Here is a 26,984-nt window from a genome sequence, read left to right on the forward strand (position 1 = left end):
ATTTTAGAATAATTCTAACACCCCCAAAAGAAACCTCATACTCATTTGCAGTTGCTCCTATTTTCCACTCCTTGTACTAGGTGATCATTAACTGACATCCTTTATCTACAGATTTACCATTTCTGGACATTTCATATAGACAGAAGACACAATTCACAATCTTTTGTGAGACCTTTTTTCAGTTAACTTGTTTTCAACGTTATCCACATTGTAGCATGTATTAGTACTTTGTTCATTTTTATTGTCAAATATTCCCCTGTATAGATACACAACATTTTATATATCAATTCATCAGTTGCTAGACATTTGGGTTATATCCACTTTTTGGCTGTTATGGATAATACTACCGTGAGAATTCATAGAGAAGTCTTTGTGTAGATGAATGTTATCTAGGAGTGGAATTGCTGGATCCTGTGGTAACTCTATGTTTAAGTGATGATTTTTATATTTATCAGAAAGGCAAGTGATTTAAAGAGTGGAATATGGGTCTAAAGAAAGTACTAGGTTGTTTTCTTTTTATTATGGCTCAAAATTACTTGAGAGATTTGAGAGATGATAGGAAGATCACTATACAATACCTGATAATTTCTCTATTATTGAAGCTATATGACATTCAATTAATAGCAAACATTTTTTTCTCATTTTAGTTATGCTTTATAGTGGGATATCTTTGAGTTCAATTTTACCAATGACATCCCACCCATGTTAATCAGTCAGGTTATTAAAGAACTCTGAAATACTGGAGAAATGTAATCTTTTTACCTGAAGAATTCTTTTTTAAAAGACTTTATTTTTCAGAGAGAGAGAGAGAGAGAGAGAGAGAGCACAGCAGAGGAAGAGGGAGAAACAGACTCCCCACTGAGCAAGGAGCCAAATGTGAGGCTCTATCCCAGGACCCTAGGATCATGACCTGAGCTGAAGGCAGACACTGCTATAAACATTGGGGTGCAGATGCCCCTTCAGATCACTACATTCATATCTTTGGGGTAAATACCTACTAGTGCAATTGCTGGGTTCTAGGGTAGCTCTATTTTTAACTTCTTTTGGAACCTCCATACTATTTTCCAGAGTGGCTGTTTCAGCTTCCATTTCTACCACCACTTTCTCCACATCATCACCAACATCTGTTGTTTCCTGACATGTTAATTTTAGCCATTCTGACTGGTGTGAGCTGGCATCTCATTGTGGTTTTGATTTGTATTTCCTTGATGCCAAGTGATGTTGAGTATTTCTTCATGTGTCCATTGGCCATTTGTATGTCTTCCTTGGAAAAATGTCTGTATCTTCTGCCCATTCCTTGATTGGATTATTTGTTGTTTTGGTGTGGAGTTTGTTAAGTTCTTTACAGATTTTGGATACTAGCCCTTTATCTGAAAGGTTATTTGCAAATATCTTCTCCCATTCTGTAGGTCATCTTTTGGTTTCGTCAACTGTTTCTTTTGCTGTGCAAAAGCTTTTTATTTTGATAAAGTCCTAATAGCTCATTTCTGCCTTTGTTTCCCTTGTCTTCTGAGATGTGTCTAGTTGGAACTTGCTGTGTCTGAGGTCAAAGAGGTAGCTGCCCGTGTTCTCTTCCAGGATTTTGAGGGATTCCTGTCTCACATTTAGGTTTTTCATCTGTTTCCATTGTTTTTAATTTTTATTTTCCCATGATTAGTTGTCAGAAGACTTTATATATGTGTTGGCTCTTTGGGTTTATTCTTCTGAGAGTTGCCTCTTAGGGTAGTTTGCCTTATTAACTTAAGGGAATTTTAATAATTTTTATAATACAGATATAACACTTCTTAATCATCCCTTTAATGACTTCTTATTATACCTTCCCCTGAGATTTTTCCAGGTATCTCTTTCCTCCTCCCAGATACTGTCCTTAACCGCCACCTTTCTTAGTAGATGATTTCACTTCATTTGCTACTGAGAAGATTGAGATTTTAAAAAATCCATTGCACCAATATTTTATGAACACATACTATATGATGAATATTTAATCTTCATAACCTATAGAAGATATGTTATAATGTATCATATATAACAAGACACTGTGATCCTTGCCCTCATGAATCTTAAAGTTGGGTGGTGGTGGTATGAGAATTCAGAATACTAAAACAGGGAACAATGAGAGACACATGCTATACATAGGTGATCAGGAAAGTACCCTCTTAGGAGATCATATTTAAGCTCTCATCTAAAAAAAGTTAACACAAGGAAGAACAGCGTTAAGAGTGCCAAAGACAGCTATAGGTATGCTGCAGCATATACTAGAAACTGAAAGAAGACCAAGGCTAATGAAATTGGAATATAGGATTCAAGGAAGAAAAAACATAAAGGAACCTAAAGGCCATGGTAAGAAGTTCAAATTTTAAGTAAGGGTCAGTAAACATTTAAGAAGGAGAGTTGTATGAAATGAGGTAAGCAGAAGGTGATCGTGTAGAATATTCTAAGACAGGCAAAAGATTTTAGATTTCATTCTACATGATTGAGGAATCTGAAAATTTTAGGCTGGGGTAGACTGTTATTTTTAAATGATCTTTCCATCTGCTGTGGAAAATGAATTGTGTGCGGGTAAGAACAGAACTCTTTATAGAATATAGAAGCTCAGTCTACGGCCATACCACCCTGAACGCGCCCGATCTCGTCTGATCTTGGAAGCTAAGCAGGGTCGGGCCTGGTTAGTACTTGGATGGGAGAATATAGAAGCTCAGGTTTGAACTATTGTTGGGAGGAATACATACATTTTGGAGGTAGAATAGAAATAAAACAATATCTTGGGGCACCTGGGTGGCTCAGTGGGCTAAAGCCTCTGTCTTCAGCTCAGGTCATGATCCCAGCATCCTGGGATGGAGCCCTGCATTGGGCTCTCTGCTCAGCAGGGAGCCTGCTTCCCTTCCCCTCTCTCTGTCTACCTTTCTGCCTACTTGTGATCTCTGTCGAATAAATAAATAAAATCTTTTTTAAAAAAAGAAATAAAACAATATCTTATGGATTGCTTGTGAGGGGAGAGAGAAGAACGGAGAGAAGTGAAGGACATTTTTTGCCTTGATTGGCTAGTATTTATTGAAATGAAGTTTTGGATGGGGTGAATATGGAGTGGGGGGTAGAAAAGGGAAATTTAGCTTTGTTATCTGTAAGATACCTACCAGACAGTTTAGTAGAAGTCTTGTACAGACAAGATCCATGGGTTTAATGATTAGGGGGAAAGGTCAGTCCTGTAGAAACAAATTTGGGAGCCACTAACATATAGATAATATTTGAAGCCAAGGACCTAGATAAAGTCACACTGGTAAAATGTGTAGAAAAAAGGGAAGAAGGGGTAGGTGTAAGTACAAGTGGAGAAAGAGAAGCCTATAACAATTAAGTGAAAGGTTGACCAGTGATAGAAATTAATCATCCTACCCTTTTTAGGACTGGGCTCCATCAATTACTCATCTTGCAATCTTTTCTTTCACCAGTTACTTCTCAGGATTATCAATATTTCAAATCATTCCTCACTCCAAAATCATACTCTTTCAACCAAATTTCTGCTTTTCCTCTTTTGCTTCTATGACACGGCCCTAGCCCGTTTCTTTGACAGCTTTTCAGATTGTCACTCCTGTTTTTTCAGACTCTTACACCTAGGCATTTTCAAAGGTTCTGTTTACATTTCTCTGAACTTTTTCTCAGAAACTAATACTCATTCCTACAGGGGCAACATCAATCTAGATGACTCCCAAATCTAAACCTCTAACTTAAATTTCTCTTAGGAGATTTAAATTCAAATTTCTACTTATATACTAGGTACCTTGGATTGGAAATCCAATCTGTTTAATAATTAGATAATCAGGTTAGAGATGGAAGAAACTGAAAATCTAGTTGAAGTTTCTGTTTATAGGCAAGGGGACTGAAGAGCATAGCATTATCTTTAAAGTCACTGGCTAATTTCTGGAAGGACTAAAACCTGGTATTCTTGACCCTCATTCCAATGGTCTTTAAAATAAAATTAAGCATCGCTATCACAAAATCAATTCCTTTTCCTGACGTTTTTATTCTTCCAGTCACATGGATCCAAAACCTTTGTTCTGATATTTAAACCCATTCATAATGTAACCCAAGTTATGATTTTAATCTTAATTTCATTTTCCCTTGCACTTCCTGTAAAACTAAAGTATACTTCCTGCTATGCCCTTCACATACCGTGTGATTATCTTCCTTCACTCAGACTCTCTGCATGTCTTCACCCACATGAAACACACATACACAACCAAAGATGCCCCTAACCCATCGAAATTTTATCCTATCTTTTAGGGCTTGTTTCAAATAGTACATCTTCAAAAACCTTTCCTTAATTTGCGTTTCCTTTGTAGCCCTTATACTATCTAATAGGTGATAAATATTGGGATATTTGCCTTACTCTCCTATTAGAGTACTTGATGGTAGGGGATTCTATATGTTTCCTGTAGTACTTAGCAAGCCAGTTTTTCTTGATGGTAGGAGATTCTGTATATTTCCTGTAGTGCTTAGCAAGCCAGCTTTTAAATTAATATTAATAGATGTCTAATAAAAATTTTGTTGCTCAGTATTATACAAAAATACAAAATGGTCAGATTTTTAGAAATCTGCAGAATTATAGAATTAATGTTAATTTGTAAGGGTCATCTTTGCATAGCCAACAAAAAGACACCAAAGTAACTAAAAAACAAACCAGAAAACCTATAAGCAATCAGAGTTCTTGTGACTCTTTAGGTCATTATCATCTTTCATGCGGTAATTATCTTCCAGTGGTTTGGCTCAGCTGTGCCCTACTATTTGCTCTTATTTGTCATTAAGGCCTCACATATTATTTATTTTCATTCTATAGCATTTATGCAGGAAGGCAGCAATGTAAGCTCCCTTGCCTGTGATTCTTCCCACAGATAATAGAAAATAAATTGCAATTAGATTTTGGTAATTGTATATAATTAACTCAAAATGAGCTGTTAATTATAAAAAATATGTTTTTCACTTCCTCATTATATCATTTATTTTAGTTCCAAATTCTTAATGCCTCACTTGAGTAAGTTTAATATTTTAAATACACATTTTTAATACTAAGGTAATTTAAATTTCCAAATAAACAAAATTTAACTTAAAATTAAATTTTATCTAGGGAATTCCACTGGCAAAATCAAAAAAGCTTGCAAGGTAGAAAGAAGATCATTTCCCACAACAATTTTATATTATATTTTCTAAAATCAACAGACATTTTTTATTTAAATCATTCTGCAAAGGCTTCTCAAGCTGTATGTATTCTCCCTTGACCCCTTGACCCATCTCTACCTCTTTCTGGGTTAGTGAAGACTATCATTTTCATAGCCAAATGAATCAAGGAGACAGATGAATTCATTGCCTTTACTTCTTTGAATCTCACATTAGATTAAATAATTTAAGTGCTGTTGAGTAAGAATTCTTGGATTTCCAAAGACTGTCAGACTTTGGAAGCAGTTGCCAGAGTTTATTCAAACTCTTACAATGTAGATTAATATTTTAAAAGGTCTATGATATGATAAAAGGCATATTAGGAAATATTTTTTTGGAAGCAGTGTATAGTCTTCCCTCGTTTTTATCATAATTGGAATGTAGGACATGCATGCCCAGGTGCACTTAAACTTTTAAAACATGTCCATCTCTTACACTGGAGTGCTAGTTTGTAAAGCACTCACTCCACTTACCCGAACAGCAGTGATGAAAACTTTCATGAGTTGCAAGCAGGAGTATGCATTGCTACAATCTTTAGGAAAAGAAAATTGGCATGAACTATTACAATTTATAACTCTAACTTATATCAAAATATCTTTATGTAAAAATAGCCTCTGACTTATTCATGTTGGGGAATTTATTCTAAAAAAATATATAAGTACCTGAACATAAGGCTATAAGTACAGTCATGCTTGTTTTAGTCTTATGCATAGTGGTAAAGAACTTAAAACAACCTGAATGCCCAAAAATAGAAGTGCTGGATAAGTTACAGTATATAAAGAAACCACAGACTAATATGCTTTTATAAAAAAACAAGTTAGTATTTTTATTAATTTTCTATTGCTGCTAAAATGAATTATCACAAATTTAGTGGCTTTGACAACACAAATGTATTGTTCTACAGTTCTGTAGGTCAGAAGTCTGACACAGGTCTCACTGTGAGGTATAGGCTATGTTCCTTTCTGGAGGTCTAAGAGAGGATGTTTCCTTGCTCATCTGGGTTGTTGGCAGAATTCAGTTCCTGGCAGTTAGAAGATTGAGGTCCCCATTTCCTTCATGGCTGTCAGCTGAGGACTGTCCCAAGCTTCTAGAAGCTACTTGCATTCCTTGGCTTGTGACCTCCTCCCTCCATTTTCAAAACCAGCAATGACAGGTTAAGTCACTCTTGTGCTTGGAATCTCTCCTTCTCCTTTCCTTTCATCTCTTGGACGCAGCACGGACCCACTTTTGGGGGCTTGTAATTAGACTGGGCCCACCCAGATAATCCAGGATAATCCAAACATCCAAAATATATCATAGTATATCTATAGTTATCGAAGTATAACTAAAAGTAAATTGGAATATTACACACTGGACCACATGAACGTAACATATATATTCAGAATATTCTATCCTGAGGTGCCTGAGTGGCTCGGTCGGTTATGTGTCTGCCTTTGGCTCAGATCATGATCTCAGTGTCCTAGGTTTAAGCCCAGCATTTGGCTCCCTGTTCTGTGGGGAGCATGCTTCTTCCTCTCCCTCTACCACCTACCCTGCTTGTGTTCCTTGTCTTTCTCAAATAAATAAATAAAATCTTAAAAAAAAAAGTACTTTCTATCCCCAAACAGTAGAATATACATTCTTTTCAAGTATACATGGAACATTCCCCAGAATAGATCGCATTACACCAAAAAAAAAAAACTGAAATTGGGGCACCTGGGTGGCTCAGTCACTTAAACGTCTGCCTTCGGCTTGGGTCATGGTCCCAAGGTTCTGGGATCGAGTCCCACACCTAGGGCTCTCTGCTCAGTGGGGTGCCTGCTTCTGCCTTTACCTCTGCCTGCTGCTCTACTTGTGTTCTCTCTCTCTCTCTCTCTCTCTCTCTGGCAAATAAATAAATAAATAAAATCTTAAAAAAAAAAAAAAACAAAAAAAAACCCAAACTCTGAAATCATATTATGCATCTTTTCTGAACACAACAATATGAAACCAGAAACCAGTCATAAGAAAAAATCAGGAAAGAACACAAATATATGGAGGAAAAATAACATGCTACTAAACAATGAATGGGTCAACCAGTAAATCAAAGAGGAAATAAAAATATATAGAGAGACAAATGAAAATGAAAACACAGCAGTCCAAAATCTTCGGGATACAGCTAAAGTTGTTCTAAGAGGGAAGATTATAATACTGGCCAATCTCAAGAAACAAGAAAAATCTCACATAAACAACCTAACTTTACACCTAGAGGAGCTAGAAAAATATGACCAAACAAAACCCAAAGCCAGCAGAAGGAAGGAAATGGTAAAGATTAGAATAGAAATAAATGTAACAGAGATTAAAGAAACAATAGAACAGCTGAATGAAACCAGGAGATGGTTCTTTGAACAGTTAAACAAAATTGAATTATTGTTGATGTGTTTCTTTGATTTTGTTATTAATTGGTTTATATAGTTGGCTGCTCCCACATTGGGGGCATAGATATTTAAAATTGTTAAATCTTCTTGTTGGACAGACCCTTTGAGTATGATATAGTGTCCTTCCTCATCTCTTATTATAGTCTTTGGCTTAAAATCTAATTGATCTGATATAAGGATTGCCACTCCTGCTTTCTTCTGATGTCCATTAGCATGGTAAATTCTTTTCCACCCCCTCACTTTAAATCTGGAGGTGTCTTCGGGCTTAAAATGTGTTTCTTGGAGGCAACATATAGATGGGTTTTGTTTTTTAATCCATTCTGATACCCTGTGTCTTTTGACAGGGGCATTTAGCCCATTCACATTCAGGGTAAGTATTGAGAGATATGAATTTAGTGCCATTGTATTGCCTGTAAGGTGACTGTTACTGTATATGGTCTCTGTTCCTTTCTGATCTACCACTTGTAGGCTCTCTCTTTGCTTAGAGGACCCCTTTCAATATTTCCTGTAGAGCTGGTTTGGTATTTGCAAATTCTTTCAGTTGTTGTTTGTCCTGGAAGCTTTTAATCTCTCCTTCTATTTTCAATGATAGCCTAGCTGGATATAGTATTCTTGGCTGCATGTTTTTCTCGTTTAGTGCTCTGAAAATATCATGCCAGCTCTTTCTGGCCTGCCAGGTCTCTGTGGATAAGTCAGCTGCCAATCTAATATTTTTACCATTGTATGTTACAGACTTCTTTTCCCGGGCTGCTTTCAGGATTTTCTCTTTGTCACTGAGACTTGTAAATTTTACTATTAGGTGACGGGGTGTGGGCCTATTCTTATTGATTTTGAGGGGCGTTCTCTGAACCTCCTGAATTTTGATGCTCGTTCCCTTTGCCATATTGGGGAAATTCTCCCCAATAATTCTCTCCAGTATACCTTCTGCTCCCCTCTCTCTTTCTTCTTCTTCTGGAATCCCAATTATTCTAATGTTGTTTCGTCTTATGGTGTCACTTATCTCTCGAATTCTCCCCTCGTGGTCCAGTAGCTGTTTGTCCCTCTTTTGCTCAGCTTCTTTATTCTCTGTCATTTGGTCTTCTATATCACTAATTCTTTCTTCTGCCTCATTTATCCTAGCAGTTAGAGCCTCCATTTTTGATTGCACCTCATTAATAGCTTTTTTGATTTCACCTTGGTTAGATTTTAGTTCTTTTATTTCTCCAGAAAGGGCTTTTATATCTCTCGAGAGGGTTTCTCTAATATCTTCCATGCCTTTTTCGAGCCCGGCTAGAACCTTGAGAATTGTCATTCTGAACTCTAGATCTGACATATTACCGATGTCTGTATTGATTAGGTCCCTAGCCTTCGGTACTGCCTCTTGTTCTTTTTTTTGTGTTGAATTTTTATGTCTTGTCATTTTGTCCAGATAAGAGTAAATGAAGGGGCAAGTAAAATGCTAAAAGGGTGGCAACAACCCCAGGAAAATATGCTTTAACCAAATTAGAAGAGATCCAAAATCGTGAGTGGGGAGAAAGGGGATAAAAAGAGGTTCAAAAAGGAAGAAAGAAAAAAAAAAAAACAAAAAGAAAAGAAAAAAAAAAGAAAAGAAAAGAAAAGAATTTTTAAAAAAAGAAAACACCTAAGAAAAATGTAAAAAAGAAAAAATATATATATTAGATAAACTAGTAAAAAATCGTTAAAAAAGAAAAAGGTAACAGTTAAAAAAAAAATTTTACCCGAAGGCGAGAAAAAAAAAAAATGAAAAAGAAAAAATTAAATTAACTGCAAGACTAAAAAAAATCACAGGAAAAAAGCCATGAGTTCCGTGTTTGGCTTTCTCCTCCTCTGGAATTCTGCTGCTCTCCTTGGTATTGAAACCGCACTCCTTGGTAGGTGAACTTGGTCTCGGCTGGATTTCTTGTTGATCTTCTGGGGGAGGGGCCTGGTGTAGTGATTCTCAAGTGTATTTGCCCCAGGCGGAATTACACCGCCCTTACCCGGGGCCGGGGTGAGTAATCTGCTCGGGTTTGCTTTCAGGAGCTTTTGTTACCTGAGCGCTTTCCGTAGAGTTCCGGAGGACGGGAATACAAATGGCGGCCTCCTGGTCTCCGGCCCGGAGGAGCCGAGAGCCCAGGGCCCCACTCCTCAGTGCGCCCTCAGAGAACAGCGCCCAGTTACTCCCGTCTGCCTGACCTCCGGCCGCGCTCCGAGCTCACCGAGCCTGCGACCAGTTCAAGGTAACATGGAGCTGCGAGCTTACTGTCGGCTCTGCCTCTGTAGCCGGCTTTCCCGTTCCAATACCCGCAAGCTCTGCGACACTCAGACACCCCCGATCCTTCTGTGACCCTGCGGGACCTGAGGCCACGCTGACCCCGCGTGGGCTTCGCCCCGGTTTAGCCTCTGGAGCGATGTCCCTCAGCGGAACAGACTTTTAAAAGTCCTGATTTTGTGCACGGTTGCTCCGCTGCTTGCCGGGAGCCGGCCCCTCCCCCCGGGGTCTATCTTCCCGTCGCTTTGGTAGGGGACTTTAACACTCCCCTCACTGAAATAGACAGGTCATCCAAGCAAAAGATCAGCAAGGAAATAAAGGCCTTAAACGACACACTGGACCAGATGGACATCACAGATATATTCAGAGCATTTCATCCCAAAGCAACAGAATACACATTCTTCTCTAGTGCACATGGAACATTCTCCAGAATAGATCACATCCTCGGTCCTAAATCAGGACTCAACCGGTATCAAAAGATTGGGATCATTCCCTGCATATTTTCAGACCACAATGCTCTAAAGCTAGAACTCAACCACAAAAGGAAGTTTGGAAAGAACCCAAATACATGGAGACTAAACAGTATCCTTCTAAAGAATGAATGGGTCAACCGGGAAATTAAAGAAGAATTGAAAAAAATCATGGAAACAAATGATAATGAAAATACAACGGTTCAAAATCTGTGGGACACAACAAAGGCAGTCCTGAGAGGAAAATATATAGCGGTACAAGCCTTTCTCAAGAAACAAGAAAGGTCTCAGGTACACAACCTAACCCTACACCTAAAGGAGCTGGAGAAAGAACAAGAAAGAAACCCTAAGTCCAGCAGGAGAAGAGAAATCATAAAGATCAGAGCAGAAATCAATGAAATAGAAACCAAAAAAACAATAGAACAAATCAACGAAACTAGGAGCTGGTTCTTTGAAAGAATTAATAAAATTGATAAACCCCTGGCCCGACTTATCAAAAAGAAAAGAGAAAGGACCCAAATAAATAAAATCATGAATGAAAGAGGAGAGATCACAACTAACACCAAAGAAATACAAACTATTATAAGAACATACTATGAGCAACTCTATGGCAATAAATTTGACAATCTAGAAGAAATGGATGCATTCCTAGAAACATATAAACTACCACAACTGAACCAGGAAGAAATAGAAAGCCTGAACAGACCCATAACCAGTAAGGAGATTGAAACAGTCATTAAAAATCTCCAAACAAACAAAAGCCCAGGGCCAGACGGCTTCCCGGGGGAATTCTACCAAACATTTAAAGAAGAACTAATTCCTATTCTCCTGAAACTGTTCCAAAAAATAGAAATGGAAGGAAAACTTCCAAACTCATTTTATGAAGCCAGCATCACCTTGATCCCAAAACCAGACAAGGATCCCACCAAAAAAGAGAGCTATAGACCGATATCCTTGATGAACACAGATGCGAAAATACTCAACAAAATACTAGCCAATAGGATTCAACAGTACATTAAAAAGATTATTCACCACGACCAAGTGGGATTTATTCCAGGGCTGCAAGGTTGGTTCAACATCCGCAAATCAGTCAATGTGATACAACACATCAATAAAAGAAAGAACAAGAACCATATGATACTCTCAATAGATGCTGAAAAAGCATTTGACAAAGTACAACATCCCTTCCTGATCAAAACTCTTCAAAGTGTAGGGATAGAGGGCACATACCTCAATATCATCAAAGCCATCTATGAAAAACCCACCGCAAATATCATTCTCAATGGAGAAAAACTGAAAGCTTTTCCGCTAAGGTCAGGAACACGGCAGGGATGTCCATTATCACCACTGCTATTCAACATCGTACTAGAGGTTCTAGCCTCAGCAATCAGACAACAAAAGGAAATTAAAGGCATCCAAATCGGCAAAGAAGAAGTCAAATTATCACTCTTCGCAGATGATATGATACTATATGTGGAAAACCCAAAAGACTCCACTCCAAAACTGCTAGAACTTATACAGGAATTCAGTAAAGTGTCAGGATATAAAATCAATGCACAGAAATCAGTTGCATTTCTCTACACCAACAGCAAGACAGAAGAAAGAGATATTAAGGAGTCAATCCCATTTACAATTGCATCCAAAACCATAAGATACCTAGGAATAAACCTAACCAAAGAGACACAGAATCTATACTCAGAAAACTATAAAGTACTCATGAAAGAAATTGAGGAAGACACAAAGAAATGGAAAAATGTTCCATGCTCCTGGATTGGAAGAATAAATATTGTGAAAATGTCTATGCTACCTAAAGCAATCTACACATTTAATGCAATTCCTATCAAAGTACCATCCATCTTTTTCAAAGAAATGGAACAAATAATGCTAAAATTTATATGGAACCAGAAAAGACCTCGAATAGCCAAAGGGATATTGAAAAAGAAAGCCAACGTTGGTGGCATCACAATTCCGGACTTCAAGCTCTATTACAAAGCTGTCATCATCAAGACAGCATGGTACTGGCACAAAAACAGACACATAGATCAATGGAACAGAATAGAGAGCCCAGAAATAGACCCTCAAATCTATGGTCAACTAATCTTCGACAAAGCAGGAAAGAATGTCCAATGGAAAAAAGACAGCCTTTTCAATAAATGGTGCTGGGAAAATTGGACAGCCACATGCAGAAAAATGAAATTGGACCATTTCCTTACACCACACACAAAAATAGACTCAAAATGGATGAAGGACCTCAATGTACGAAAGGAATCCATCAAAATCCTTGAGGAGAACACGGGCAGCAACCTCTTCGACCTCTGCCGCAGCAACATCTTCCTAGGAACAACGCAAAAGGCAAGGGAAGCAAGGGAAAAAATGAACTACTGGGATTTCATCAAGATCAAAAGCTTTTGCACAGCAAAGGAAACAGTTAACAAAATCAAAAGACAACTGACAGAATGGGAGAAGATATTTGCAAACGACATATCAGATAAAGGACTAGTGTCCAGAATCTATAAAGAACTTAGCAAACTCAACACCCAAAGAACAAATAATCCAATCAAGAAATGGGCAGAGGACATGAACAGACATTTCTGCAAAGAAGACATCCAGATGGCGAACAGACACATGAAAAAGTGCTCCATATCACTCGGCATCAGGGAAATACAAATCAAAACCACAATGAGATATCACCTCACACCAGTCAGAATGGCTAAAATCAACAAGTCAGGAAATGACAGATGCTGGCGAGGATGCGGAGAAAGGGGAACCCTCCTACACTGTTGGTGGGAATGCAAGCTGGTGCAGCCACTCTGGAAAACAGCATGGAGGTTCCTCAAAATGTTGAAAATAGAACTGCCCTATGACCCAGCAATTGCACTATTGGGTATTTACCCTAAAGATACAAATGTAGTGATCCAAAGGGGCACATGCACCCGAATGTTTATAGCAGCAATGTCCACAATAGCCAAACTATGGAAAGAACCTAGATGTCCATCAACAGATGAATGGATCAAGAAGATGTGGTATATATACACAATGGAATACTATGCAGCCATCAAAAGAAATGAAATCTTGCCATTTGCAACAACATGGATGGAACTAGAGCGTATCATGCTTAGCGAAATAAGTCAAGCAGAGAAAGACAACTATCATATGATCTCCCTGATATGAGGAAGTGGTGATGCAACATGGAGGCTTAAGTGGGTAGAAGAAGAATAAATGAAACAAGATGGGATTGGGAGGGAGACAAACCATAAGTGACTCTTAATCTCACAAAACAAACTGAGGGTTGCCGGGGGGAGGGGGTTTGGGAGAAGGGGTTGGGATTATGGACATTGGGGAGGGCATGTGATTTGGTGAGTGCTGTGAAGTGTGTAAACCTGGTGATTCACAGACCTGTACCCCTGGGGATAAAAATATATGTTTATAAAAAATAAAAAAATAAAAAAAAAATAAAAAAAATAAATACTAGTTGTACTAACTACAAAAAACAAAACAAAAAAAAATTGATAAACCTTTAGCCAGATTCAATAAGAAAAAAAAAAAAAAAGACTCACATAAGTAAAATCAGAAATGAAGGAGATAGAACAACCAGCACTACAGAAATACAAAGAATTATAAAAGTTATAGGCCAACAAACAGGACAATCTAGAAGAAATAGATAAATTCCTAGAAACATGTAAACATCCAAAACTGAATCAGAAATAGAAAAGTTGAGCAGACCCATTTCTAGCCAATGAAATTCAATCAGTAATAAAAAAAAAACTCCCAAGAGAGATGGAGAGGAGAAGTGAGTTGGGGGAATTGGAGGGAGAGATGAACCATGAAAGACTAAGGACTCTGAGAAACAAACTGAGGGTTTTGGAGGGGAGGGGGGCAGGGGGTTGGGTGAGCCTGGTGGTGGGTATTATGGAGGGCACGTATTGCATGGAGCACTGGATGTGGTGCATAAACAGTGAATTCTGCAATACTGAAAGGAAATTTAAAAAGAAAATTAAAGAAAAAAAAGAAACCGAAGTTCAGGACAGATGGCTTCACAGATTAATTCTACCAAACACTTAAAGAAGAGTTAATACCTATTCTTCTCAAACTATTCCAAAACATAGAAGAAGGAGAGCTTCCAAATTCATTCTACGATTACCAGATACCAAAACTAGGTAAAGATACTATAAGAAACCAAAAAGACCAAAACAACCCACCCCTCCCAAAAACAAACACCAAAACCAAAAAAAGATCCAAAGCCAAAAAAATTATAGATCAATATCTCTGATAAACATAGATGCAAAAATCCTCAACAAAATATTAGCAAACCAAATCCAACATTACATTAAAAAATCATCTACCTCTATAAAGTAAGGTTTATTCTAGGGATGCAAGAGTGATTCAATATTCACAAATTAATCAGTGTGATACATCACATTAATAAGAGAAAGAATAAAGATCATATAATCATCTTATTAAAGGGGTTACTATTCAAAATATATAAAGAACTTATGGAATTTGATACCCCCAAAACTGAATAATCCAATTAAAAACTGGGTAGAGAACCCGAATAGACATTTTTCTAAAGAAGACATACATGGCCAACAGACACCTGAAAAGATCCTCAACACTAATCATCAGGGAAATGGAAATCAAAATTACAATGAGATATCACCATACATCTGTCAGAACGGCTAAAATTAAAAAAAAAAAAACAAAAAAAACCAAGAAATAACACATTTGGGCTAAGAAGTAGAGAATAAGGCCCTCATCCACCATTGGTGGGAATGCAAATTGGTACAGCCACTGTAGAAAACAGTCTGGAATTTCTTGCTTTCTTTTTTTTTTTTTTTTTTTTTTAAGATTTTATTTATTTATTTGATAGAGATCACAAGTAGGCAGAGAGGCAGGCAGAGAGAGAGAGAGAGAGAGAGAGAAGCAGACTCCCTGCTGAGCAGAGATCCCAATGTGGGGCTCGATCCCAGGACCCTGAGATCATGACCTGAGCTGAAGGCAGAGGCTTAACCCACTGAGCCACCCAGGTGCCCTGGAATTTCTTCAAAATATTAAAAATAGAATTCCCATATGATCCAGTAATTTCAGTATTGAGCATCTACCTCAAGAAAACAAAGCCATCTCTTCAAAAAGACACATACACTCCTGTGTTTATTGCAGCATTATTTACAATAGCCAAGATATGGAAGCAACCCAAGTGTCCATCTATAAATGAATGGAAAAGGATGTGGTATATATGTACAATGGAGTATTTCTTAGCCATAAAAAATAATTAAAACTTGTCATTTACAACAACATGGATGGATCTAGAAAGTATTATGATAAGTGAACTAAGTCCATCAGAGAAGAGAAATACCACACGATTTCACTCATATGTGGAATTTAAGAAACAAAACAAATGAAAAGGAAAAATAAAGAGAAAAACCCCAAACCAGACTCTTAACTATAGAACAGAAGGGTGGGGGAATGGGTAAAAATAGGTAAAGGGAACTAAGAGTACAGTTATCTTGACAAGCACTGAATAATGTATAGAATTGCTGAATCATTATAACGTACACCTGAAACTAACGCTGTATGTTAATTATATTGGAATTAAAAAAAAAAAAAAAGATGTGATGCGTGTGGGTGTGTGCACGTGTGCCCACATGCACCCCCCCGAATATCAGTTAGTCAGAATGATATCTTTTTTTTTTTTTTAAATTTATTTGACAGACAGAGATCACAAGTAGGCAGAGAGGCAGGCAGAGAGAGAAAGGGAAACGGACTCTCTGCTCAGTAGACAGGCCGATGTTGGGATCCATCCCAGACCCTGACTCATCCCCCAAGCTGAAGGCAGAAGCTTTAACCCACTGAGCCACCCACTCGCCCCAGTCAGAATGATATCTTGCCATTCATGACAACACAGATGAACTAGAGGGTATTCTATAATGCTAAGTGAAATAAGTCAGACAGAGAAAGACAAATACCATATGATTTAACTCAGATGTGAAATTTAAGGAGTAAACCAACCAAACAAAGAAAAAAGAGACAAACAAAATATACAGAACAAACTGATGGTTACCGGAGAGGAGGTGGGTAGGGGGATGGGTGAAGTAGATCGAAGTGATCAAGGGTATGCTTACGCTGATGAGCACTGAGTGATGTACAAAATTGTTGAATCATTATTTGTATACCTGAAACAAATATGACACTGTATGCTAACTACACTTGAATTTTAAAAAGTTGGATATGAAACAAAATATGTAATATAATACATATCATATACCATAAAGAAATAAGATCTAGAAGTTATGTATTTTCTTTAGATGATGAGATTATAGGTATGAGTTAATTTCTTCTTCTGGCTTATCAGCATTTAAAGGAAGCAAGTAAATATATAAGCAGGATTACAGAGGGCTCCAGGAGGGATATCTTAAAAAACCAAAAAATAAAGAAGAAAGAAGGGAATAAAGCAGCAAAAGAATGTAATGAAGACATGATAGAATAACTAATGTGTTTAAATATATTCAGAGAATTAAACTTTCTGGGTGAGTTTGGGAATTATAAGATGTGAGAATGTAAATTGTGCAAGGTCAGAAATTTTTCTTTTGTGCATTGCTACATCCCCCAAAGTTTAGAATGTGTCTAATACCTTGCAGGAAACTTTATAAATATTTGAATGAATGAACAAATCAACGAGTACACAGAAAATTAAATAAGGTATTTCTAAGCTCTAAAGAAAAAAATTATATGGAAATTAAATTTAATAATCATATAGTACATGGACCTGCTGTGTATAAAATAGATACAATCGTATTGTAACCATCTTATGATATAGCTATATTGCAAGGACAGAATGAAGGGAAAAGGGAAATATTATTTTTACACCCGTGTATGGGTATGTATATTAGGGGGGAAGTGGAAAAGGAAAGGAGGGGAGAAGGAAGAAATGTGAGGACATGCGAGGAGAGAGGGAGAAAGCCAACAGATGGTTATCTGTGAGAGCTAAGTCACCATCGTTCATAGAAGAAAGCTAGTACTCAATGCCTACAGAAGTCTGTTTTTCAGAAATGTGGATATAATGCTAGAAGAAACAGATAAAAGAAGAAACATCTAAAACAGTCAAAACTTATTCTCTCTGAAGAGTGAAAATTGGGAGTACTGCTTCTCCACTGCAGAGGAGGCTGCTATTTTGCATAAGCCTTGTTGAACTAGTGGAGTTTTTAAACTATCCATGTGCTTGATATCAAACAGTAAAAATTAAATAAAAAATAAATTACAGCAAGTCATAAGAAGACAAATACTGTATGATTTCACTTATATGAGGTAATGGAGTAGTCAAACTTATAGAAATGGACAGTAGAAAGGTGGATGTCAGGTGCTCCCTACCGGGAAAGGAAATGTAGAGCAGTTTGATGGGTATGGTGATTCAATTTTGCAAGATAAAAAAGTTCTGGAGATTGGTTACATAAAAATGTGAATATACTTAGTACTACTGAACTGTACACTAAAAAATGGCTGAGATGGTACATTCTGTGTATTTTACCAAAATTAAAAGATGGCAGAATTGTCTGAAACGAGAATTCTTAGGTTTTTTTTACACTGGATGAGTAGTTTCTATAGGACCAAACTCCCATAGTTAACAATTAAAACACTGGGAAGAAAAAACAAAAACAAAACAGAACAAAACAAAACAAAAACCAAACCTGAAGCACTGAAGAGTCATTGAAAACAAGCAGAAACTGGAAGAGGATCAGCACTTGAAAAAAGACTGGCACTGGGAGAGTTCTTCATTTTTTTTTTCTTTTTTTTAAATGGCTTTCAGCTGAAGGTCAATCTTAAAGAACCAGAGGACAGAGTCTGAGCTGACCAAAGCACATGAAAAGAGAAAAATCCTGGAGAGGTTAAGAGAGAAAGACCGAAAGCCTCAAATTCTGTGTAACAACCCTGCCAGTTGTGGCTGACCCCTGAACTACCTGCAAATAGGGCAGACTCAAACATCTGCCCCAATTAAAAGAGCTCAGCAGTGATTTTCACTGTTGCTCAAGGGAAACAGAGCTTGCAATTTGAATTCAGTTAAGTAAACTGCTTGCTACCATATAAAAATTAACATTGTTTAGAGGGTTTATAATTGAATTCCAGAGTCATTCACAATACTAGGAAACAATAAAAAAAATTTGCTAAATGTACAAAGGAATGTACAAATGTACAAATGACCAATACTCAAGAGAAAAGTTGACCAATGAGACAAACCCCAAGATGATTCAGGTGTTAGAATTGGAGAAAAGTATTTTAAAGGAAAAATATACTTGTAATGAATAAAAAAGGAAAGTTCATCAGAGAAATAGAAAATTTAAACAAAGATCCAAATGGAAAGCCTAAAACTAAAAAAATCCATTATCTAAATAAAAATAAATCATTCTACAGGCTTAAAAGCAGTCTGGAAATAACAGAAGAGTTGATGAATTTGAGACAGATCAATAAAAATTATCCGCTATAAAGAATAAAGAAAAAAAATTAGAAGAGTCAAGGACTTCCTTAAAGGCCTAATATACCTGTAAATGAAATACAAAAAGGAAAGAAGAAAGAGAATAGGCAAAAAAAGTTTTTGAAAAAATAATGGCCACAAATTCTTCAAATTTCATGAAAAGAGAATTCTCAAACACAGCTCTGGTGGTAAAAACTGATTTAACTTTTATGGAAAGCAACTGGATAATGTGAATCAAGGATTTTAAAAGGATTCATATACTTTGAGTCAGTAGTTTCAGTTATAGAATCTATATCAAAGACAAAGATAGAGATAAAGTAAAAAATTTATTCATAGAAATATTCTTCAAGGCACATTTATAATAGTATAAGCCTGGATTATACAATACTAGGGCAACATAGAAAAATATGTCAGATAATAAATATTTGTTGAATAAATTAGTATCAACTTTTCATAAAATAAATTACGGTATCAGAAACTACTGATTCAGTGAAAAAAAGCATAATTAAAATTCTTCATAAGCATAGCTCCCATTACTCAATATAGGATATATTATAAAAGAAAGAAAGAAAGGGGGAGAAGGTTCAAAGGATTATCTCTGAATGGTAGGATCATGAATGATTTTTATTTTCTTCTTTACACTCCCCTATATTTTTAAAAATTTTATAGTGAGAATGTATTTATTCTTATTATCAGAAACCTGGACCTGTAGAAAGCTATAAATAGATACCAAACATATCCTTAATATCTGTGTCCTACATGTTCTTGCTTTCACCCGTCAGTCAGGTTTACCTTGGTCCAGAGTCATCCCCATTCATATCCAGATTGAACTCTCGGGGTTTGGTAAACTCTTTAGCAGCAAGGAGTTCTCTTGACTTAAATGCAGCTTGAGTTCTTAACCTGGAAAAGTAAATTTAGAGAATTTCTAATCCTGTGGAACCTAAGAAACTGAATGGTAACCTTTCAGCTAGACCTCCAGAGATTATTTTCAAATTAAAACTCAATCTGTCAAAATAAATGGGTACTTCCTAAATACACACATGATATAAATAAAATAAAATAAACACAAATTCATTTTACAGGAACTTAAATTTTCTTTATTTATAGAGGAGCTAGGGAAGACTGAGTTGGTCAGAATAACATTCAGAATGTCAACATTATAAATGCTTTAGGAGTACTTTAAGTTTCCTCTCTAGAAATTTTAAGTTTCTCTCTATTCATTCCTAAGCAAGTGCATTTTGATCACAAGAGTCTTCATGGGAGTTCTGGTAACATCAAATATCATTGACCCTGCCCAATATATTCATAGGAGGAAACTACTTCCCATATTGACAGTTCAAAAAGCTGGGCCTCCGTCTCACTGACCAATGTGTTTTCTCAGGATCACAGAAAAATGTCCCTTGCCCTGCCAAAACTGGGAGAAATTCTATCCAACAATGCTAACTTAGCCCAATCTTTGATGTACTGAGGAGGGAAGGCAAATAAAGAAATTAGCATGTTCTACCAGAAGTCTGAGTGGCAATTAATTACTGGCACATAATATGTGACCTTTTCTACCCATCTTTCTAAATTTTTTAGAAATATTTGCTGGTTCAGTTTTAGAAATGAAATCTGTAAAGTATATTCTTTAACCATGAAATAAAACCACAAAAAGGGAAAACTATTATTAAAACAGTATCATTTCCATTGTCAAAGACACTCATAACTACAACTAACTATGCACAGTAATATACAAATAAAAATGTGCAGATTAACTACCCTCTGGGAACTTAAAATTTAATAATAATATTTGGTAGTGACATATAGTTAGGCAGTAGGTAAGTTCAGAGAGGAGGGGTAGCTCTACTTATACCAGACAAAACTGACAAATCAAAAATTGTAAAAAGAGACAAAATCACTATATAATAATAAAAGGTTGTGTAATCAAGAGTATATTAGCAATTGTAAATATATATGTACTTCACACTGTGGCACCTACATTTATTAAGCAAATACTAACACATCTGAAGGGAGAAATAAACAACAATACAATAATAGATGACTTCAAAACCACACTTTTAACAATGGATAGATTATCCAAACATCAAAGAAACACTACACTTGAATATACTTTATATGAAAAAGACCTACTAGACAGATACAGAACATTCCATCCAACAGCAGCAGAATATGTATTCTTTTCAGGTATAAATACAACATTTTCCAAAACAACTCTTAACAAATTTAAAAAGACTGAAATAATACTTTTTCCAAACATGATGGAATAAAACTAGAAGTCAGTAAGAAACAGGAGGAAAGTTGGAAAATTCACACGTAAGTGGAAATTAAACAATACACTCCTGAACAATTGATGAGTGAAAGAAGAAATCAGTAGGGAAACCAAAAAACATCTTGAAACAAATGGAAATAGAAACACAATGTACTAAAACTTATGGAATACAGCAAAAACAATTTTTTTAAAAAAGATTTTACTTATTTATTTGAGAGAGAGACAGTGAGAGAGAGCATGAGCGAGGAGAAGGTCAGAGAGCGAAGCAGACTCCCCATGGAGCTGGGAGCCCGATGCGGGACTCGATCCCGGGACTGTGGGATCATGACCTGAGCAGAAGGCAGTCGTCCAACCAACTGAGCCACCCAGGCGTCCCAGCAGCAAAAACAGTTCTAAGAAGGAAGTTTATAGTGTTAATTTATAGTGTTAATGTCTACATTAAGAAAAAAGAAAGATCTCCAATAAATAACCTACATTTACACCTCACGGAACCATAAGAAGAAAAACAAACTAAGGCCAAAGTTAGTTGAAGGAAGATAATAATAATGACCAGAGCAGAAATAGAGACCAGAAAAATAACAGAAAGGGTTACTGAAACTAAAAGCTGGTTTTCTGAGAGAATAGCAAAATTAACAAACTTTTAGATAAACTAAGAAGAACTAGAGAGAAGACTCAAATATTTAAATCAGAAATGAAAGAGAAGAAATTATAACTGACAGCACAGAATTACAAAGGATCATAAGAGTCTACTATAAACAGTTGCATGCCAAAATATCAGATAGCCTAGAAGAAATGATAAATTCCTAGGCATATACTACCTACCAAGACTAAATAATGAAACAGAAAATCTTAACAGACCAAAAATGACTAAGGAGATTAAATAAGTGACCAAATACCTTCCAACAAAGAAAAATCCAGGGCTGAAGAGTTTAATTGGTAAATTATGCTAAGCATTTTAAGAAGAATTAATGCACATCCTTCTAAAATTCTTCCGGGGCATCTGGTTTGTGCAGTCAGTTAAGTGTCTGATTCTTGGTTTTGGCTCAGGTCATGATCTCAGGGTTGTGAGACAGTCTTACGTGGGGCTCTGAATACAACAGAGTCTGCTTAAGGATTCTCTTTCCCTCCCTCTCTCCCTCAGTCCTCTACACCCATTTTATCTCTCTCTAAAGTAAAATAAATCTTTAAAAATAAAATTCTTCCAAAAAATCCAATAGGAAGGAACACTCCCAAACTCATTCTATAAGGCAGCATTAGCCTAATACCAAAGCTAGTTAAGGACACTACAAAGAAAAAAAAAAATAGTCAATATCTCTAATGAATATAAATGAAATAAATTCTCAACAAAATACTATCAAATGGATTTTATCACATTAATAGAATAAAGGATTAAAAATCCTGGATCATCTCAATAAATGCAGGAAAAGCATTTAGCACAATTTAACATCCTTTCATGATAAAGGTCTCAAGAACTTAGGAAGAACATACCTCAATATAATCAAGGGCCATATATCACAAGCTCACTACTAATATCATATTTAATGGTGAAAGGTTGAAAACTTTTCTGTAAGATGAAGAACAAGACAAGGATATCTATTCTTCCCATTTTTATTCAACATAATATTGGAAGTACCAACCAGAGTAATTAGGCAAGAAAAAGAAATAAAAGATATCCCAATAAGAAAGAAAAGTAAAATCATCTGTTTGCAGGTGACACAATCTTATCTAGAAAAAACAATGAAGATGCCACCAAAGAACTGTTAGAACTAATGAATGAATTCACTAAATTTGCAGGATACAAAATCAACATACAAATATCAGTTGCATTTCTATACACTTACAAATGAATCAAAAACAACAAAACACTTAGAATAAGAAATTAATCTTAACTGGATTAAAGACTTAAATCTAAGACCTGAAATTGTAAAACTAATGGAAGAAAACAGGGAATAAGTTCCTTGACATTGGTCTTGGCAATGATTTTTTGGATTTGACACCAAAAGCTCAGGCAACAATAGCAAAAATAAGTGGGACTACATCAAGATAAAAGGCTTCTGCACAGCAAAATAAATAATAAAAGTGAAAAGGCAACCTATGGAATGAGAGAAAATATTTGGAAATTATATATATGATATGGGGTTAATTATATATATGATAAGGGTGATTAGAAGTTAATACTCAAAATATACAAGGAACTTACACAACTCACTAGCAAAAAACCAAACAACCCAATTGAAAAATGGGAAGAGGCACTGAAAAGACATTTTTCCAAAGAAGACAAACAAGTGACTAACAGGTACATGAAAAGATGCTCAACATCACTAACTGTTAGGGAAATACAAATCAAAACTACAATGAGGTATTGCTTCACACCTGTTAGGCTGGCTTTGATCAAAAGGAAAAAAAAACATAAACGTTGGGCGGGATATGGAGAAAAGGAATCCCTATACACTGTTAGTGGGAATGTAAGTTAGTACAGCCACTATTAAAAAGCAGTGTGAAGATTTCTCAAGAAAACTAGAAATAGAACAACTATAAGATCCAGCAATCCTACTTTTGGATATCTATTTAAAGGAAATGAAGTTAGTATCTTGAAGAGATAGCTTTACTCCCATGTTCATTGCACTGTTACTTGTAATGAAAACAACCTAAGTGCCTGTCAACAAATGGATTTAAAAAGATATATCTATAATATCTTATATATGTAATAAATAAATATTAATATAATATAATATAACATAACATATATACACATATGTAAAATTCAGTCATGAGAAAGAAGAATATCTAGACAGTTGCAACACAATGGATGAACCTAGAAGAACATTATACTAAGTGAACACACGAACATACCAAAACTCTACTTAACTGCTGAGACAGAAATGTATGGCAGTAAATTCTTCCACCAGAAAAGAAGTCTCTAATCAGTAATCTAAGCTCCCACCTTAAGAAATTTAAAAATAGGAGAGCAAGATAAATCCAAAGCAAGCACAAGGAGGAAAATGATAAGAGAAATGAATGAAATAAATGAGACCAGTATTATCTTGATAACAAAATTAGACACAGATAGTACCAAAAAAAGACCAAAATCTCTGACCAATATTGATGCAAATGCCCTTAACAAAATACTAGTAAATGGAATTTGATAATATATAAAAAGTACTTTATACTATAATCAAATGGGGCTTATTTTCCAGAGATACAACACTAGGGCAATATTTAAAAATCAGTAAATGTAATCTGTCATATTATCAGGCTAAATTAAAAAAAAATCACACAATCACATCAATTGATGCATAAACAAGATTTGAGAAAATTCAACAAACATTCATGATAAAAACTTTATATAATCTACAAGAAAAACTGATAAGTTAAACTTCATCAAAATTAATACCTTTTGTTATGTGAAAGATCTTGTTAATAGATTAAAAGAATAAGCTACAGAATCGGAGTAAATATTTGCAATCCACATATCTGAAAAAGGACATATCTAGAATATATAAAAAGCTCTCAAAATTCAACAGTAAAAAAACAAACAAACCTTAAGCAATCCAGTAAGAAGGAAGACAAAAGAGACAATTTACCCAAAAAGATGAAAGAAGGGCAAACAAGCAAATGAAGAGATTTTCAGTATCATTACCATTTGAGAAATTCAAATTAAGACCACAACAAAATATCATTATGTACAGATTACAACAGGCAAAATAAAAAATTTGTGACTATTCCAAATGCTGGTAAGGATGTAGGGAAAAAGTCCCTGATACATTGCTGGTGAAGAAGTATGATATAATAAATATATAAGCTAAATGCAGATTTAGTCTTTTTTAAACCAAATATACACTTATCATATGATCTAGCAATCACAGTGCTAGCTTTAATTTGTAAAAGTGAGAATCTTAGTCCACATGGAAACTTGTATAAAAATGTACATAGCTGCTTTATTTGTAACAGGCCAAAAAACCAAGTTGTCCTTCAATAGATAAATGGTTAAACAGATCATGGTATAACCATACCATGGACTATGACTCTGCAATCAAAAGGTACAGTATATGTAACAGCCTAGAAGGATCTTAAGAACATCATACTGAGTGAAAAAGGCCAATATCAAAAGTACACACACTGTACGATTTATATAACATTCTCGAAATGCCTAAATTACAGATATAAACAATAGATTAGTGGGTTCCAATGGTTAGTGGGGGTAGATAAGGGTGGGCAGCTCAAATAGGGTAGTAAAAAGGAAATCTTGATAGCGATAAAATAATTCTATATTTTGACTGCTGTGGTGGTTATGCAAGTCTACACATGTGATTAAAATGGCACAGATCTAGACACACACATTGTACCAATGTTAATTTACTCATTTTGACATTGCATTATAATTATGTAAGACATAGCCATTGGGAGAAACTGGAGGGGAACCTCTACTATTTTCACAATTTCCTGTCAATCCCTAATTATTTCAAAATAAAAAGTTTGTAAGAGCTCTATAAATATGTATAAACTTTTGCAATTTATACGTAAATAAAACATGCTCAAAAATTGTTTCACAGCTCTCTCATCTAAGCTAGGATGATCAAGAGAACAATAAAGACTTTATTGTCATTATGCAGCATTATTTTAATAAATAGTGCTTTTAGATGAACACAATGTCTATTTACCATGATCATGTAGCATTATTTCAATAAATAGTGCTGTTCAAATGAACATGAAACCTATTCCAAAATTATCCATTCTCCCCTGCTGGTCTGTGCCCTCTTTAAAGATCACATTTGATTCACTTTTCTATCCTAAGTGCCTAGAACCATTTCTCACATATCACAGGAATTCCATAATGTTTGCTAAATAACATTCTTAGGAGAGACTACACATTAACTGGAGGATTAGAGACTGGGGTCATAAAACTGAAGCAACCTTGGGCGTTTGGTGACAATCTTGTTATAAGAGCCTGCATTTTCAGTTACATTAAAAGCCCCCAGCTTTTGACAATGAAGAGTAGAACTGTCTGACCACGAATGAAGAGAAAGAGGAAGAGCATTTCCGGTTCCAAGAAAGTATTACACCAATGGAAAAATGTCAAGATGAGCTCTCAAAGAAATTAGAATCTAAAAAATATTAGGCAGAATTTTTAAGTGAGAGAAAATTAAGAAGTAAAAGAAAATGACATTCATACTAAGTGTGTCTATATAGCATGTATGAGTGTGTACAAATGGGGAAATAGCTTGATCAAGAAGGAAATGACAGGGATATATATATCTCCATATCTATATATCTATATCTATCTATCTATACTTATACAAGCCCTTCCCTATGACAACTTGTAATTTATTTTTTAAAGACATAAATGACATATCATGTTTAAAATATGTTATTTTAACATTCTTTCATCTTTAACTCCACTGGTGGAATATGTCAAATATGTTAAATAACATAATAAAGCATTGTGTTTAAAATATAACTATGTCTGTTTATTAATAATTTTGCTTGAATAAATTAAGATGGCCAACTTTATGATGCGGCATGGAAAACTATGCTGAGCTATATAATCTCAAAATACCAATTTAGTTTTTGAAACATTATTCTTAGGGAAGAATCCTTAAGGGAGGAAGAGTTTAAATGTGGGTAAAGTTAGAGGAATTGGTTATCAAATAGGTTATGCTTCATGATGAGAAAAGGCTGAAATGAAAAGGTTCCTATCATTTGTTATATTTTATATTATGGTGGATAGACATAAATATGGAATGGTAATAGTCAATCACTCTGCTTCACAATTTGATTCCATATCCTGAAGTCTCAATTTTTTACTTAATGCCCAATATTCCCTATAATGACCACAAACAACAAAGGGTTTTTATACAATCATATCCTTTAAAAAAATATATTCTCTTTGGCGTCCAGTAAAAATGACAATGGACCACTAAGAAGT

At 35.5% G+C, this 26,984-nt stretch overlaps 1 protein-coding gene across 6 annotated transcripts in view; it reads right to left on the reverse strand.

The window, feature by feature from the left end:
- Window positions 1–26,984, reverse strand: part of KIAA1328 (KIAA1328 ortholog) — a 323,127-nt gene that overhangs the window by 96,965 nt on the left and 199,178 nt on the right. For 5 of the 6 annotated variants that reach the window (XM_059140329.1, XM_059140334.1, XM_059140332.1 and 2 more), the window contains one exon: window positions 19,582–19,689. The exons of the other annotated variant lie outside the window; for it this stretch is intronic. In XM_059140329.1, the coding sequence (XP_058996312.1) occupies window positions 19,582–19,689 (108 nt within the window). The remainder of the gene's footprint in view (window positions 1–19,581; window positions 19,690–26,984) is intronic. 6 annotated transcript variants of the gene reach the window in all.

This window comes from Mustela lutreola, chromosome 11 (assembly GCF_030435805.1).
Source record: "Mustela lutreola isolate mMusLut2 chromosome 11, mMusLut2.pri, whole genome shotgun sequence".
Classification (NCBI taxonomy): Eukaryota; Metazoa; Chordata; class Mammalia; order Carnivora; family Mustelidae; genus Mustela; species Mustela lutreola.